Below are 14615 nucleotides of genomic sequence, written 5' to 3' on the forward strand. Positions count from 1 at the left end.
ACCGGCCATAGATAGTAGAAAGTCAATGGGTGTGGCTGTGTTCCAATAAAGCTTTATTTACAAAAACAGGTGGTGGACCCACTTTGGCTGGGAGGCCATTGTTTGCCAACCCCTGACTTACCCCATCTGGTATTTTTCTTTATTCGTTTTTTGGCTGAGTTTTGCTTCTTTTGTTCACTGTGGTCTCTCCTGTGCCTAGAATAGTTCTTAGCATATCTAGACATTGTGAATATCTTTTAAATGAATATTATTTGGTAACTACATTGCTCTTTGATGCCCTGGGGAATCCTGGTTTCTAGCTAACTTTCTTCCTGCACCTTTACCCCTGGCAATTTAGCTCCACTTTCCCATCAGCAAAGATGACTAAACATCAGCAGATTGACAGGGAAGACCATCTGAAATCTGGGAAAGCCAGATAAGAGCATAGGGAGGTGATGTGGCTTTCCCCACATGGCAGGATGCAATTAGACCCAGCAGGGAAGGAGCAGCAAGTCTTAATTATGCAAATGTAGTTTCCTTGTGCTGAATTTTAAATTCTGGGTAAATTCTACACTTTATCCTATTTTCCAAAATATTCCCAGGCACCTTTCTTCACTGTCTCATCTTAGGTGTAAGAACAGCAACTATTTTAATGTCAGCTTATTAAAATCTAATTGGAAGGACAATCAAGCCCCCCAGTGTGAGGGCACTGAACACGCAGGTGGGAAGAGACACGTGTGGTGGGCTCTGCGGGGGGCACCAGAGGCTCCAGCACACGGCTGCCCCCCAATCACTTCGTGGTGAACTGGGTCACAGCCCACCTCGCCCAGCTCAGGCCTGTCCCGGGTTCTTCCTTTCCCCACAAGCTCTGGCCTGGCCACCCCCACCCCCACCCTGCCCAGATGCACTGGCTGCAAGGTCTCATCTCTCCAGGGTCAGCCCCCCTGAGCTGTCTAAGGACCCAAGTAGACTCTCGCTGTGCTCTGGCCAGTCCTCTGCTGCCCCCTGCAGGTCAACAAGATGACTTAGATTTTATTTCTGGAACAGGAAGCCCCTGGCTTCCCCAGCAAACCTTTAAAAATCTGTTCCTAGGCTTGTCAACTGATTAGACGTGAATTCAAGGGGGCATTTCTGTTGCTAATTTGGTCCACTTGGAAACCTATTTCAAGGCCACCCCCCTGCTGTGCAGATACAGACTTATCCCCATGAATGTGTTTAGGATCCACAGGGAGGGGGATCTTACAGAGGATGGTTCTCTCCCAGGGGTGTCAGGAAATGTGCAGTTTTTGATTTCACAATGAATGCGGGAGGGGCCAAGATGACTGGAGCTGCTTGGGGGTCCTCTTATCTTGTAAGGACAGGAAGTCCCACCACCCCAAACTGCCCACTGCACCCTGCTGAGAAAGACTGGGAACATCAAGAAGAAATGACATGGAAAGGAAATTGGTGACATGATGCTCCTATGTAGAGACTGCCCTCTTCCTTTCCCTTATCCGCGGATCCTGGTGTGATCACTCTCCTCCAGGTGACCCGACTTATAACTGCAAATACATCTACTGTCTTGGCTTCTCTGTAGGTATCACCTGCTCCTCCTGACAACCTACCACAAGTCCTTGCTGACGTCTTCTCCAGGGTCACTCCTGTGACGCCTCAACCACTTTCAAGAACCAGATTCCGGGACCGGGTGTCCCCAACTCCAGGCAGTTACTTATTTGAAAATATATTTATTTTAAAAGACACGAATGTGGTTAGAAATACAGGGCAGCCAACCTCTCCCTTTCTGCCTCATCAGGAAGCTGAGTCTAGAGCCTTCTGAGGGAATGACTGCGGCAAACAAATCATGCATCTCAGTGAACACGGAGTCCAGGAGACTCCACTGAGGGGAGCAGGCCATGGGGACCCCTGGAAGGAGATCGGGGCTCACCGCACAGCAGGTGAGCTCAACACGGGGAAAGACCCCCGTCCCGCGGCTGGTGAGGAGTTGGCACTGAAGCCCGAAGCCCACTGAAGGCCAAAGGACATTCTTATTTCAGGACTGACTCTGGGTGCTGCACTGATGAGCGTGTGCGTAGCCTCACTGAGCCCCGCTTTCCTGCAGGAACGTCTCCATCTTTGGGATGTTGTAAAATCACAGCACCTGCCACACATGGACGGTTGAATGATGGCTGTTGTAACGCTGGCTCTCAAGGGGGCCCACTTGCCTTGCTGACACTCCCACATCTGCTCCTGGGTGCTCGGTCACAGGAGGGGCCACCACAGGGAAATCCTTATGTTTCCCCGGGACTCAGAGAGTGGTTTGCGGGCTACCAGCAACAAGAGCAAACACACGGTGCTTACTGTGTGCAGACACTGGTGTAAAGACAACATTTACGTCATCACCATACTGTCAGGCAGCTCTACAATTACCCCATTTGACAAACAGGAAACTGAAGCTAAGCAGCTTTCTATTTCCCGAGCCAGAAAACAGCAGTGTTGGGATTTGAACCCAGGCCATCTGACTCCTGAGTCTGTGCACCCAGCCATCACTTTATATTTTTGCTTCTCAAAGCAAACGGAGAGAGGAATCTTTCTGTGGACTCTGGGCACTAACAGGGATGATGTCCTTTGATCACAGGTATTAAAATGACTTTTTTTGCTCTGACCTCTCCTTAGAGAAAAATCCCAGGATAATGGCAAAATATCAGACATTGGAATATTCTCTCTCCCATCCGTCTTTTAAAAAGCTAGGCACCCTTCTCACTGCCACGTAGTACTCCATTGTGTATATAAACCACCATTTCTTTATCCATTCATCAGTTGATGGACATTTAGGCTCTTTCCATAATTTGGCTATTGTTGAGAGTGCTGCTATAAACATTGGGGTACAAGTGCCCCTATGCATCAGTACTCCTGATCAGTATCCCTTGGGTAAATTCCTAGCAGTGCTATTGCTGGGTCATAGGGTAGATCTATTTTTAATTTTTTTGAGGAACCTCCACACTGTTGTCCAGAGCGGCTGCACCAGTTTGCATTCCCGCCAACAGTGCAAGAGGGTTCCCGTTTCTCCACATCCTCTCCAGCATCTATAGTCTCCTGATTTGTTCATTTTGGCCACTCTGTCTGGCATGAGGTGGTATCTCAGTGTGGTTTTGATTTGTATTTCCCTGATGAGGAGCGACGTTGAGCATCTTTTCATGTGCCTGTTGGCCATCCGGATGTCTTCTTTAGAGAAGTGTCTATTCATGTTTTCTGCCCATTTGTTCACTGGGTTGTTTTTCGGGTGTGGAGTTGGAAATATGGCCCTTTGTAGCAACGTGGATGGAACTGGAGAGTGTCATGGTAAGTGAAATAAGCCATACAGAGAAAGACAAATACCATATGTTTTCACTCTTAGGTGGATCCTGAGAAACTTAACAGGAACCCATGGGGGAGAGGTAGGAAAAAAAAAAAAAGAGGTTAGAGTAGGAGAGAGCCAAAGCATAAGAGACTCTTAAAAACTGAGAACAAACTGAGGGTTGATGGGGGGTGGGAGGGAGGGGAGGGTGGGTGATGGGCACTGAGGAGGGCACCTGTTGGGATGAGCACTGGGTGTTGTATGGAAACCAATTTGACAATAAATTTCACATATTGAAAAAAAAATAAAAAAAACAAAAAGCAAAAATATATATGTAATAAATAAATAAATAAATAAATAAATAGCTGGGCACCAAAACACAAGGGCGCCAATTGGTGGGAGAAAATAAAGGAAATCCGAAACCGGGACAGTTCAAGAACGCACCTACTGTGATTTAAAGATTCTAGACTGGAAGACAGCCTACCGCCTCCCCTGGGCACACAGGTTGGCAGGATCACCATACGAGCTTCCCTGTATTTGTATTTCCAATCATAAAAGCAACGTAAGCACATGGCAGGAAATCTGGGATCAGATTAAGGGAGAAAATACTTTTAAGCCCCTCAGTCTGATCCCTCTCTGCTGTCACTGGAGAGCCTGTCCTTCATGTACTCCGGTCTGGGCTTTACTCACTGTTTCAGACCTGTCACCACAATAACTTCCGGCTTTGCACCCAGTGTGGCCATCCACTTTAAAACAAAAGAATGGGCCTTTCCTGTGTGTTAAACACGGCACAGCCCAAGGAAAAGCTGTGTCACCTTGTCCGAAGAGGATGTCTCCACGGGTGATCCACCAGACAGGAGGGGATCATGGTTTGCCACTGATTTCTGCTTAAAAATGAGTGTCTGTCCCATCCCAGGGTCGCAGCTCTGCGAGAAGTCTCTGAGATGGTGAGCAGCACTCCAGGTCCAGAAAGATTCGCCAGAGGCTTCATTGTGAGGAACGCGGCCCACCGTGACCGCTGAGCCCTCTACATGCGGCAGGGACGTCATTAGGGCTCAGATTCGGGTGGTGGCACCCCGCATGGGTGAGAACCCTCCTCCGTGGAATGTGGGAAGCCTGAGAATCCCTGATCCGTGAGGTGTTCAGCCTAATGAAACCTTCCTCTCCACCAGTGGACTCTAAGAGAGATCTAACAATTCACAGTAAAACTGTGTCCTCATCAAGTGAGTTGGGAAGGCCAGATTTCAGGTCAGTTTCTTTTTGCTGTTGATGGATACTACAATGAGTGATCGACTTACAACCACCCTTCTCTTGTGACATGTCACCTATAAACATAGGCTCTGCACTCAAATGCAGGGCACCTTGCTATAAAGTCCACCCAGAGTCAAAGGTTGCAAACACTGAGCCAATCCGGCTGGTTGTTGTGTTCCAGACTGTTCCATTCTTCCATGTGCTGACTGACACACTGCTTTAGAGACTTTGTGGGCAAGTTCCTGGTTGGTCTGCTGATAGTGACTCCCAGGCTCCACCCCCTCTCTTTCTGCTTGTAAACAAAACACTTTCCCTTGTTTTTCTAGTCCAAATTCTCCTCCACAGTGAGACAGTGCACAGCAGTGCAGAGTGGGAGAAAACAATGTCTACATTTAACGCATGCATTTCCTGTAAGAACATGTGAGTAAGGCTAGGGGTGCCTGGGTGACTCAGTCAGTTGGGCCTCTGACTCTTTTCATTTCAGCTCAGGTCATGATCTCACAATTTGTGAGTTCAAGCCCCACGCTGGGCTCTGTACTGACAATGTGGAGCCTGCTTGGGATTCGCTCTCTCCCCCTCTCTCTCTCTGCTCCGGCCCTGCTTGCATTCTCTCTCTCAAAACAAATATATAAACAAAAAACATTTTTTAAAGATTTAAAAAAAAGAACATCTGAGTAAGGCTAAGGACATTTTTCCAGACTCCTCTTTCTGGAATTTCCAGAAGGAAGGGCACATTGAATCCCTGCCGTGGCCGGGGACATCTGTTTTCACGGGTCGTCTTCCTACTGCCTTTGCAGCCAGGTCACAGACTCCAAAGCACAAAGGTGTGAAGAAGAATGATCTCCCCCAGCTCAACTCCAAGGCTGGGAAGGAAATTACTGCACCCATGTCCTCTCCCCCACCCCACGGCCAGGACCCTGGGACCATATGAAAATTCAGACTCTCAGTAGCTGTGGAGGGTAAGAGGTGATCATCCCTCCCAGGACACTTCCAATTTGTTTTTTTTTAAATATATATTTATTTAAGAGAGAGAGACTGAGGAAAGGGCAGAGAGAGAGGGAGACACAATCCCAAGCAAGCTCCAAGCTGCCAGCTCAAAGCCTGATCAGGGCTTGATCCCATAAACTGTGAGATCATGAGCTGAGCCATAACCAAGAGTCAGTTGCTTAATCAACCAAGCCACCCAGGCGCCCCCTCACTTTCCAATTCATATGGCAGGACATCTATGGGATACCCCAAGCTTATTTTCGATAATCCCTTTCCACTGAGCACTTAAATCAACTGAATTATTATTTATTTCTAGAAAGTCTGTCTTTGAAAAATTACTACATGATTATAGTCGGCCCTTGAATAACACAGGGATTAGGGGTGCTGGACCCCCACACAGTTGAAAATCTAGATATATTTTTGACCCCCCCCCCCAAACTTAACTACTAATAACACTCTACTGTTGACTGGAAGTCTTACTGATAACATAAACAGGTGATTAACACATATTTTGTATGTTTATATGGACCATGGACTATATTCTTACAATAAAGTAAGTTAAAGAAAAGGAAATGTAAGTAAGAAAATCATAAGGAAGAGAAAATAGATTTACAGCACTGTACTGTCTTTAAAAAACGTGCATAGAGGTGGACTTTGCACGGTTCAAATCTGTATTATTCAAGGTCACCTATATTATAAGGAATTTGGAAAAAATACAGTAGTGTTTACAAAAGGAAATGTTAGTTACCAAAACACCACTGTTAATATTTTCTATGTATTTCTATGTATACAGGAGAGATTATAATGTGCATATGTATAATTTATCTTCTGCTTTGAAACCCTGCAATATCCTAAGCACTGAACTTTTGTTACTAAAACCTCTTCAGAAATATTTTAGTGTTCAAAATGGTTCTACCCTGTAGCTGTATAACAATTTACTAGACATTATTGTTGGTCATCTGTTTCTGATTTTTATTATTGTATCATATATAACTATATAACTATATATATATATATATATGTATAACTATATATAACTGCAATGAAACCTGCATGCATAAAACACTTTTTCCTGCATTTCTTTCATTTCTTTAGGATAGAGTCTCAGACACAGAATTCCTTCCTTAAAGGGTGTGACTAATTCTGAGGACTCCTGATACACATTGTTATGATCTGGGCTGGAAAGACACACCTGCCATTTACTTCATTTTGTCCTGTGTCCTTAAACCTTAGAGCAACAGTGTTTCCTGGATCAGAGCGTATCATGTGATATCTGGGAGCTCAACACATTAAGAAGGAAAGAAGCAGTCAGCCTTCTCATTTCCTGTCTACTTTGTGGGGACGGTTATTACAGAGAGGGCGGGAGGAGGGAAACCAGGCATAGCAACTGTAAAGAGATCAAATGATTTCCCAGTCCAAACACAGAAGAGGAAACTGATAGGTAGCTGATGCATTGACGCTAACTGTATGCAAACCACAGGACAGGGACAGACACCTTTCAAATAACCCGTGTGCCCAAAGCCTCATTTTGTTCATCTCATTCTTTACAAAGAAAAAGGCAGACCTTTTCATATAAAACAGAGAATTTCAGACCAATAAACAGCATTTCTCACCTTCCGGAGCCTTGCAAGCAGACCTGCTACGTGCTCGTGCTGTTCTGATTTAGCCAGCTCTTCTGCTGTCTTCCCATCCTGTTGGAGAAAAAGGATTAGTTTCTTTCCTTCGCACAAGAGCTGTTTGTTCCATACATTAGCTCTGCCTTCGGAGGCAGAAACAGGCGTAACAGGCGTCAGAAACAAAGAAGGTGGATAAACAGTGTGTCCTAGATTCTTTCTCTTCTGTAGAATCCTTATTTCACTGGGCTGCCCAGGAAAAGAAGAGGAGAATTAGGAAAAAATTGTGCACTGGTGCCTTGAAGTCCATCGGTGCGATGTTTCAGACCCACAAGCTTTCATCACACTTGGCACCTCGCTGGCGAGCAGATTACCCCAAATCCTGAACCCCTCTCCAATAAAGCAGACACTGAAGACTTTCACAGATGCCAAATTCTAGTTAGTGCTAGCTAATGACTTAAATTCCTTCCAAGAACAAACCTCAGCACTCATAGGATGCTAGTTACTGGTAATAACTGTGCATTTCAAAGAAAAGGCTTAGTTTTATGGACCATTTTGACCTAAAGAGTTTCAGTGAACATAAAAGAAGGACATCAGAGTCTGCAGCACCTTTCAATTAGAGAATTTTCATAGGGCTGCAGTTTCGTAGCGAGCAAATTCACTTCCATTTCTGTGCCATGAATAAGCACGACACCGGCTAACACGTACGGAGCACCTCCTGATATCATGCGTCTGGCCCAGCTCTCAGGGCTGTGCCTGCACTGACCCTCGGAGTCGCCTGGGAGAGGCAGGCATGGAGGCTGTTCACGTGCCCGCAAGGAGGAAATGGAGGCTTTGGGACTGTTCTGCTGCAGTTTTAAAGACATTACAAATTCGAAAGTAGAAAATTGCAATTTCCATGCAAATACAAGCAGTATCTTTTCAACAAGAAGAGTTAGAAGCATCTCGGCCCCTCTCTCAATGTCTATCAGTAACCGCTAAAGTTCCATTCCCACGGAAGCTCACGGACGCCCGAATCTGATTCACAGCACATCTTTGAATTTCTCAACTCGAGTCATAATCTGAGCCATGCGCGGGGTTTCATGAGACCAGCGTTTCTCAGCCTCAGCACTGTTGACGTCTGGAACCAGATCAATCTCTACTGTGCGGGCGGGGCTGTCCTGCGCATGCGGGATGTTTAGCGCATCTCTGGTTTCTGCATCAGATGCCAGCAGCATCGCCTTCCCAAACACGTGACAACCCAAAGTGTCTTCATGAGACAGTATAGGGAAAGCAAAAGGGACTTAACTCCTATAAAGCCACTGGTCTAAGGCAAGGGTTAAATGTTTCCATAGGCTTAGAGACAAAAATCTCCTTCTGGAAGGGAGAACAAGGGAGAGATAAGAGCCATTAGGGAGTAACGGTGGTCTGGGCAAAATTAGAAGTAGCAATTTAAAGCCTCCTTGCACAAGTATTTCTGTTTTCCAGGAGTTCCAAAGGAACGTTGAACAAGGGGAAAGGCATCCTGTGATTGTCTTGTATCCACTAAAAAGTAACAACCACAAGATAATGACTGTGGGACTGAAGGATGCTTCCCCACTGCTTGCTCTCACCCTTTGGAAACGTGCCTTTATAAGCCTTGCATGCTGTCTCTTCTGGGAGCAACATTCCTCCTGCTTGTTGGCTCCCTTGTACACAGGCTATCTCTAATAAGTTCTGCCTGCCTACTTTCTCTCAAGTTTAGGGTTGAGACTCAAAAACCTGGTCTTGGGGGTCCAGTAACAACATTCAGACATTGCCAAGCGTTCCCTGGGTGGTGCGAGATGGCCCCGGTTGAGAACCACTGCCTTGGGCCGAAGCTGGAAGCTCACGTGGGTGCTCCGGGGAGGCAGTCTCCAACCCATCTCTCGCTCTCCCTTAAAGTCCCCAGGTGTCTCCAATGGGCAGGTGAGGGCTTCTCATTTGCTTTGGGGTCAATTAGGGACCTTGTCGGACACCACAGCCCAGCCAGGAATTCATGCCCAACTGCCCAGATCCTTACTGACATAACAAAAGGCTTCAGGTTAGTGGTTCCCAAATCTGACCGCACACTGGAATCGCTGGGGTCCTTAGCACCTCCTGGTGCCTGCACATGTCCACTCCCTCTGGACACTCTGCTTCCCTAGGTCTGGATGCCACCTGGACACTGTGGTTGTGAGTGCTCCCAGGTGATTCCATCGTGTGGCAAACTTTGGGAACCACTGTCCCCACTGGAAAAAACTGAGCCTTGACTGAAGTTGTGTGCCTTCTGGCCACAGCACTTCTCTCAGAGACCCCAGGTCTGCACATGACACAGGCAGAGGACCTTCACTGGCAAAAGTCAGTGTCCATCGCAGAGCCTTTCAAACAACAGAAAAACCCCCATCAACCACATGTCCTACATTTATACAGCACTTTACAGTTTGCAAAATGCTTTGCCCTAAGAGACACTATTCAGGCTCCCAAAACAAAAGCCTATCAGTGTAGTAGAAAGAACTTTGGAGTCAGGTAGACCAGGTTGAAGTCCTGAATGTGTCCCTCACCAGCTACGTGGCCAGTCACTCGGCCTCCTGGAAAATTCTTCATCCGTATGGCGGAAACAGACACCCTCACCACTTGAGCAGATTAGAGAAAACCAAATAGAAAGAACAGACTATCAGTCGTGGAAAAGGAAGCAGCAATAATTATTAATTAAAGAGCTGAGAATTCAGCCTTTCTCGGAGGGAATGGGGTAGGAGCTGGAAGTTTGCATTCTTGGCCTTGCTCTACCGTGGGCCCTTGCTGACTCCCACAAGCAATTCTAACCCTTAGTGTCTTCTTGGTTACAAACAGTGGTCTGGGAGGGCCTCATTGAGAAGGTGATGTTTTGAGTTGAAACCTGAAGGAGATGAGAGGGCAAGCCATTTGGATACCTGAAGAAAGTCCTGTGAAGAGGAGCAAGTGCAAAGGCCCTGAGGCAGCAGCATGGCTATCATGTTCGAAGAATTTCAAAGAAGCTCATATGACTCATGTGGTGCAGGGGGGTCAAAGGGAAGAGATGGAGCAAGAGATGGGTGTCAGGGAGGCAATGCGAGGGGCTGATATTTAAGGGAACCCCCAACATAAGGACTTCTAAATTGATGGAGGGTCTGAACAGAGAAGACTCTATATTTGAATAGAGTCACACAAGCTGCTGCCTGAGAAACAGACTGGACACGTGAGGGTAGAAGCAAGGAGATCAGTTAGGAGACCAGAACAAATAGCACATGATCATGGCCAAGGGTTCACAGCTTCATGGGGGACCAGCAGCCAATTCCAACAGAGCAAGAAAGGAGAGCAAATCACACCTGCCAGAGGGGGCTGGGAAAGAGGAGGCTGTCTGGGGCTCCAGTTTAATATCGAAAGATGGGAAGGAGTTAGTGTCCCAGAATCCTCCTGCCACTAATGTCATCTGCTACTATGTGCCTGGGTGCCTGCCACGAGGCATTAAAAGTCTCTTACTCTGGGGGCGCTTGGGTGGCTCAGTTGGTTAAGTGTCCAACTTCAGCTCAGGTCATGATCTTGTCGTTCCCAAGTTCAAGACCTGCATCAGGTTCTGTACTGACAGTTCAGAGCCTCAAGCCTGTTTCATATTCTGTGTCTCCCTCTCCCTCTCTGCCCCTCCTCTGCTCATGTTCTGTCTGTCTGTCTCTCTCAAAAATAATAAAATAAACACTAAAAAAGTCTCTTACTCTGAAAGAAGGAGCACATCATGTTACCTTATAGCAGGGAAGTGTGTGCACAGGCACCACATGCAGGGAAGGAGGGGGTGGAAACGCATGAGATTCCAGAGGGAAAAAAGAGCATGTGCCAATTCGATGAGGTGGGAGAGAGCGAGGGGATTCCCACGACCTGCAAAGAGCCCTGTTCTGCCAGGTCCAGCTGAGGGGGGACAGGGGTGAAGGGTGAGGCTGGGCAGTGGAGGTCGGAGTTCACTGGCTCTTTCCAGAACCATAGATGTGGCAATCCAGACCCAGATCTGAGGATGAGCTGGTCCTGGGGGAAGCACAGAGGTCCTTAACCAGACAGAGGCCAGAGAACACATTGCTAGCAGACCAAGAGGAACCCAAGATGTGGTCCCCAGGAGGATGCAGGGGAGGAGAGGCAAGCAGAGCTTCCCCTTCCCCGGACCGGGCGACATGCCACATGCTGACGCCCCCTGCAAAGGTCAGATACTGACAGAGACAGGCAGAGCCAGAGGGAGAGGACGAATGCGGGGGCTGGGACCCTGTGACGGTGGTGCCCCCCAGAAGGAGTCTGAGGGGGCGCTCTGGGACAAGCGGGGCTAGAGCCGGGGAGGTGGGCCTGAGCCCAGGAGCAGCTGCAGGCCTGGGTTGTGAGAAGGGGGGAGGCCACCGAGATGGACGCGTGGCTGGAAGAGGCGAGCAGAGGCAGGAAACGCTGCTGGCACGAAGACAGGCAGGGACACGGTTGCCCCAAAAGTCAGGGCAGGGTTATGCTGTGCGGAGGGTGATGCAGCGACTGAGACAGGCCCCAGGGTGGTGACCTTAAGGTTCTATTTCTTGACCTGAGTGCTTATAAAGGTGCTGATGTTATAATAACAATTCAGTAAGTTTTACTTTTGTTCATGTGCTTTGCAAAAAAAAAAAAAAAAAAAAAAAAAAAATCTGTGTTATATCTTACAATAAAAACGTTTTGAAGGAGAGAGAGACCAGGAGGTGATTGGGGACTGGACCTAGAGGCTGCAGTCCAGCAGGGACTGCACGGGGGGAGTGGGGGCCGGAGCCCCGGAAAAAGAGGTAAGGCGACCACTAGGGGGCGCTGCAGGGTCGAGAGCCGAGGTCAAGGACCGGAACTCTGGGGCTCAGGCAGCCGGGACAGAAGGAGAGGAAAGCCGCCCCCCCCCCCCCCCCGCACTGTTTTCTGCCAATAAGGAGGCGGCTGCTCTCCAGCCCTGACTACTCAGTGCTTGAAATGAGGCCCAGAAGAATGTGAAAGATCTCAATAGTTTTAAAATACGGATTGCAGATCGAAATGATAACATTTTGCATGTTTTGTGCTCAACAAAATATATTCCTGAAATTAATTTCTTCCATCGCTTTTGTTTTTGGATATGGCTTCTGGCACATTTAGGACGGCACCTACTACGCGTGTTAGGGCTCTGCTGGAGATGTCGTCAGCAGGGAGCACGGTCTCTCCATGATGATCCCCTCTCCTGCTGGACACCTAAGACAACTGGGAGAGGGAGACCTCAGTCTCCACTGCACGGCCTGGGAGGCAGGGCGCAATCCGGCCCTGTGCATCCCGGCCCGCCATGCTATACTACAGCCCACCGTCCTTCAGGCTCCTGGAAGGCCTTGTGGCTTCTCACAGGGTGCTCCCTACACTCTCCCTGAGGAGCACTCCCAACCCACGGAAACTCCCTCAGGGCCCTGGTACATAACCCTCTGGAGACCCCATTAACTGTACATTTACTGCTGTGGCTCGTGGGTCTGACTCTCTGTCAAGAGACTGGAAGTTTTCTGAGGGAGGAGAAATCACCTGCCTGTGCCCGTGTTCCTGGGTCCTAGCAGTGCTTGGTACACAGTACATGCCTAGTATTTGGGGAATGAAGAAAGGAGTAAGGCACGTGAGTGGACTCCTGGGTAGCAGGGAGGCCCAGTGGTGAGCAGAGAATGAGTGGGGAGATACAATTGAGGGCTCACTGGAGGGGGAGGCCACTCGCGGGAGGCAAGGAAATAGCTGCTGTGGGCAAGGGCTCACAGAGGTCGTGGGGCAGCACTGGGGACCCAGCAGAGGCCTAGGGCAGCACATGTTAGCGTCCCCAACCTGTGAGATGTGGCAGAATCAGCAGCTGGTATCTTCAGAGCCATCCCTGACAGTTTGTTTTTTATGAGGCAACATTTGTGACAACAAACAAATAAAAAAACTTCTCCTCATAAAAATGCACATAAATACTCTATTGTGGAGTAACTGAACTGAGTGCCGAGACATGGCTGGGCAGGGTTTGATAATGGCACACGAGGCCTAGAAGCCCATGCATGGCCATGCAGGGTTTTGTGATGGGCAAGGAGGTATCCTGAGAAAGGGACAATCCCATCTAGAGCACTGGCCTTCACTGGGCCTGCAGAAAAGCCCAGCACAGGGCTCGACACTTACAGAGAATGGGCCCACTACTTGTGAGGACAGAATGACATCAAAGGAACATCAGTACAGTCAGGGAGGCAATGTCTCCGACCAGAGGTCAGTAATTTTCTATAAGGGGCCAGAGAATAGATAACTTCGGGCTCTGTAGGCCATAGGGTCTTTGTCGTAACTGCTCAACTGTGCCCTTATAACGTGAAAGTGGCCACGAATACGTAAATAATGAGCCTGGGTGGGTCTCAATAAAGTTTGATTTATAGAAACAGCTGGTGGGCTGTAAACTATGAGCATGGCTGGGTCCCAGTAAAACTTTATTTACAGAAACCAGGCAGCGGGCTGGATTTGGCCTGCGGCCCGTGGTTTGCCAACCCCTACATGACTCTCCAAGAAATGAGGCCTTGATTTTCCCAAAGTTGGCTGCCATATTTTAAAATCCCAATGGATTTCCTCAGATGCACACTTTACATCAGCGAAGCATTAGTGAGGTTTAGCAGACTCAACCTACCATTAGGCCAGAAACAAGTCAAATGATAGAATTTCACTGTAGCAGTAAAATGACCATCTTATCGCATCAGTCCATGTATTTTCCCTCTTTGGTATTTCATGAACTGTAAATCAAAGGGCTCCTCCTGGAGGGTGGTGCCAGGCACAGAATGAGGGGTGGGGAGGCGCCGGGAACAAAATAAGAAAGGCAGACTTTTTAAACAAGAGAGAACAGCTCTTGTAAGCAGTTCCCCACCCTGAGACCTGAGACTCCTTCCTCCTTCCTCCCCCAGAGCCCAGGGCACCTCCAGAGCCGTTGTAGGGGAGGGGGAGCATTTAGAAAAGGAAAACACACATATCTAACAAAACACCCAAAGGCGCTGCTGTGTAGCATGGGAAAGAGCAGGCATTCCTGGCAGTGCGGGCCCCAGAGCGCCAAGGGCCCTGGCACCAATGAGCATAACCAGCTATCACCCTGGCTCTGTGTGGGCAACTGTCTACGGAACGGCACTGCAGGAGCAAAGCTTAAGAGCAGCTTGTCTGCTTGAGATGCAGTTGCCAAGCGATACCTTTCCCCGATGCCCTTGAGGCCCGAAACGTTCTCTACGGCTTTCCGTGGCTTTCTCCTGCCAGAAAGTGACTCACCGAGGTCAGCGCCTCCACGTTGGCGCCCGCCAGACAGAGGTAGCGGACCACGTCCAGAATCCCGTTGTTGGCTGCAAGGTGCAGAGGCGTTCGTCCATACTGGAAGACACACACAAAAAAAAAGCCCAAAGAGAGTCCTTCTCACAATGGCTGCTGAGGATGGCACTGACGGGAGTCTATCCCACGGGCCGGTACTGTGTGCGGGATCTGGGATCCCCCAGAAG

General features: G+C 48.4%; 1 protein-coding gene across 8 annotated transcripts in view; it reads right to left on the minus strand.

Annotated features, from left to right (window-relative positions):
- DAPK1 (death associated protein kinase 1) overlaps positions 1-14615 on the minus strand; it is a 186814-nt gene that overhangs the window by 26091 nt on the left and 146108 nt on the right. For all 8 annotated transcript variants that reach the window (XM_053205185.1, XM_027048169.2, XM_027048168.2 and 5 more), the window contains 2 exons: positions 14392-14490; positions 7144-7221 (listed from right to left, as the gene is read on the minus strand). In XM_053205185.1, the coding sequence (XP_053061160.1) occupies positions 7144-7221; positions 14392-14490 (177 nt within the window). The remainder of the gene's footprint in view (positions 1-7143; positions 7222-14391; positions 14491-14615) is intronic.

The sequence above is a fragment of the Acinonyx jubatus genome, chromosome D4 (assembly GCF_027475565.1).
Source record: "Acinonyx jubatus isolate Ajub_Pintada_27869175 chromosome D4, VMU_Ajub_asm_v1.0, whole genome shotgun sequence".
NCBI classification, from domain to species: domain Eukaryota; kingdom Metazoa; phylum Chordata; class Mammalia; order Carnivora; family Felidae; genus Acinonyx; species Acinonyx jubatus.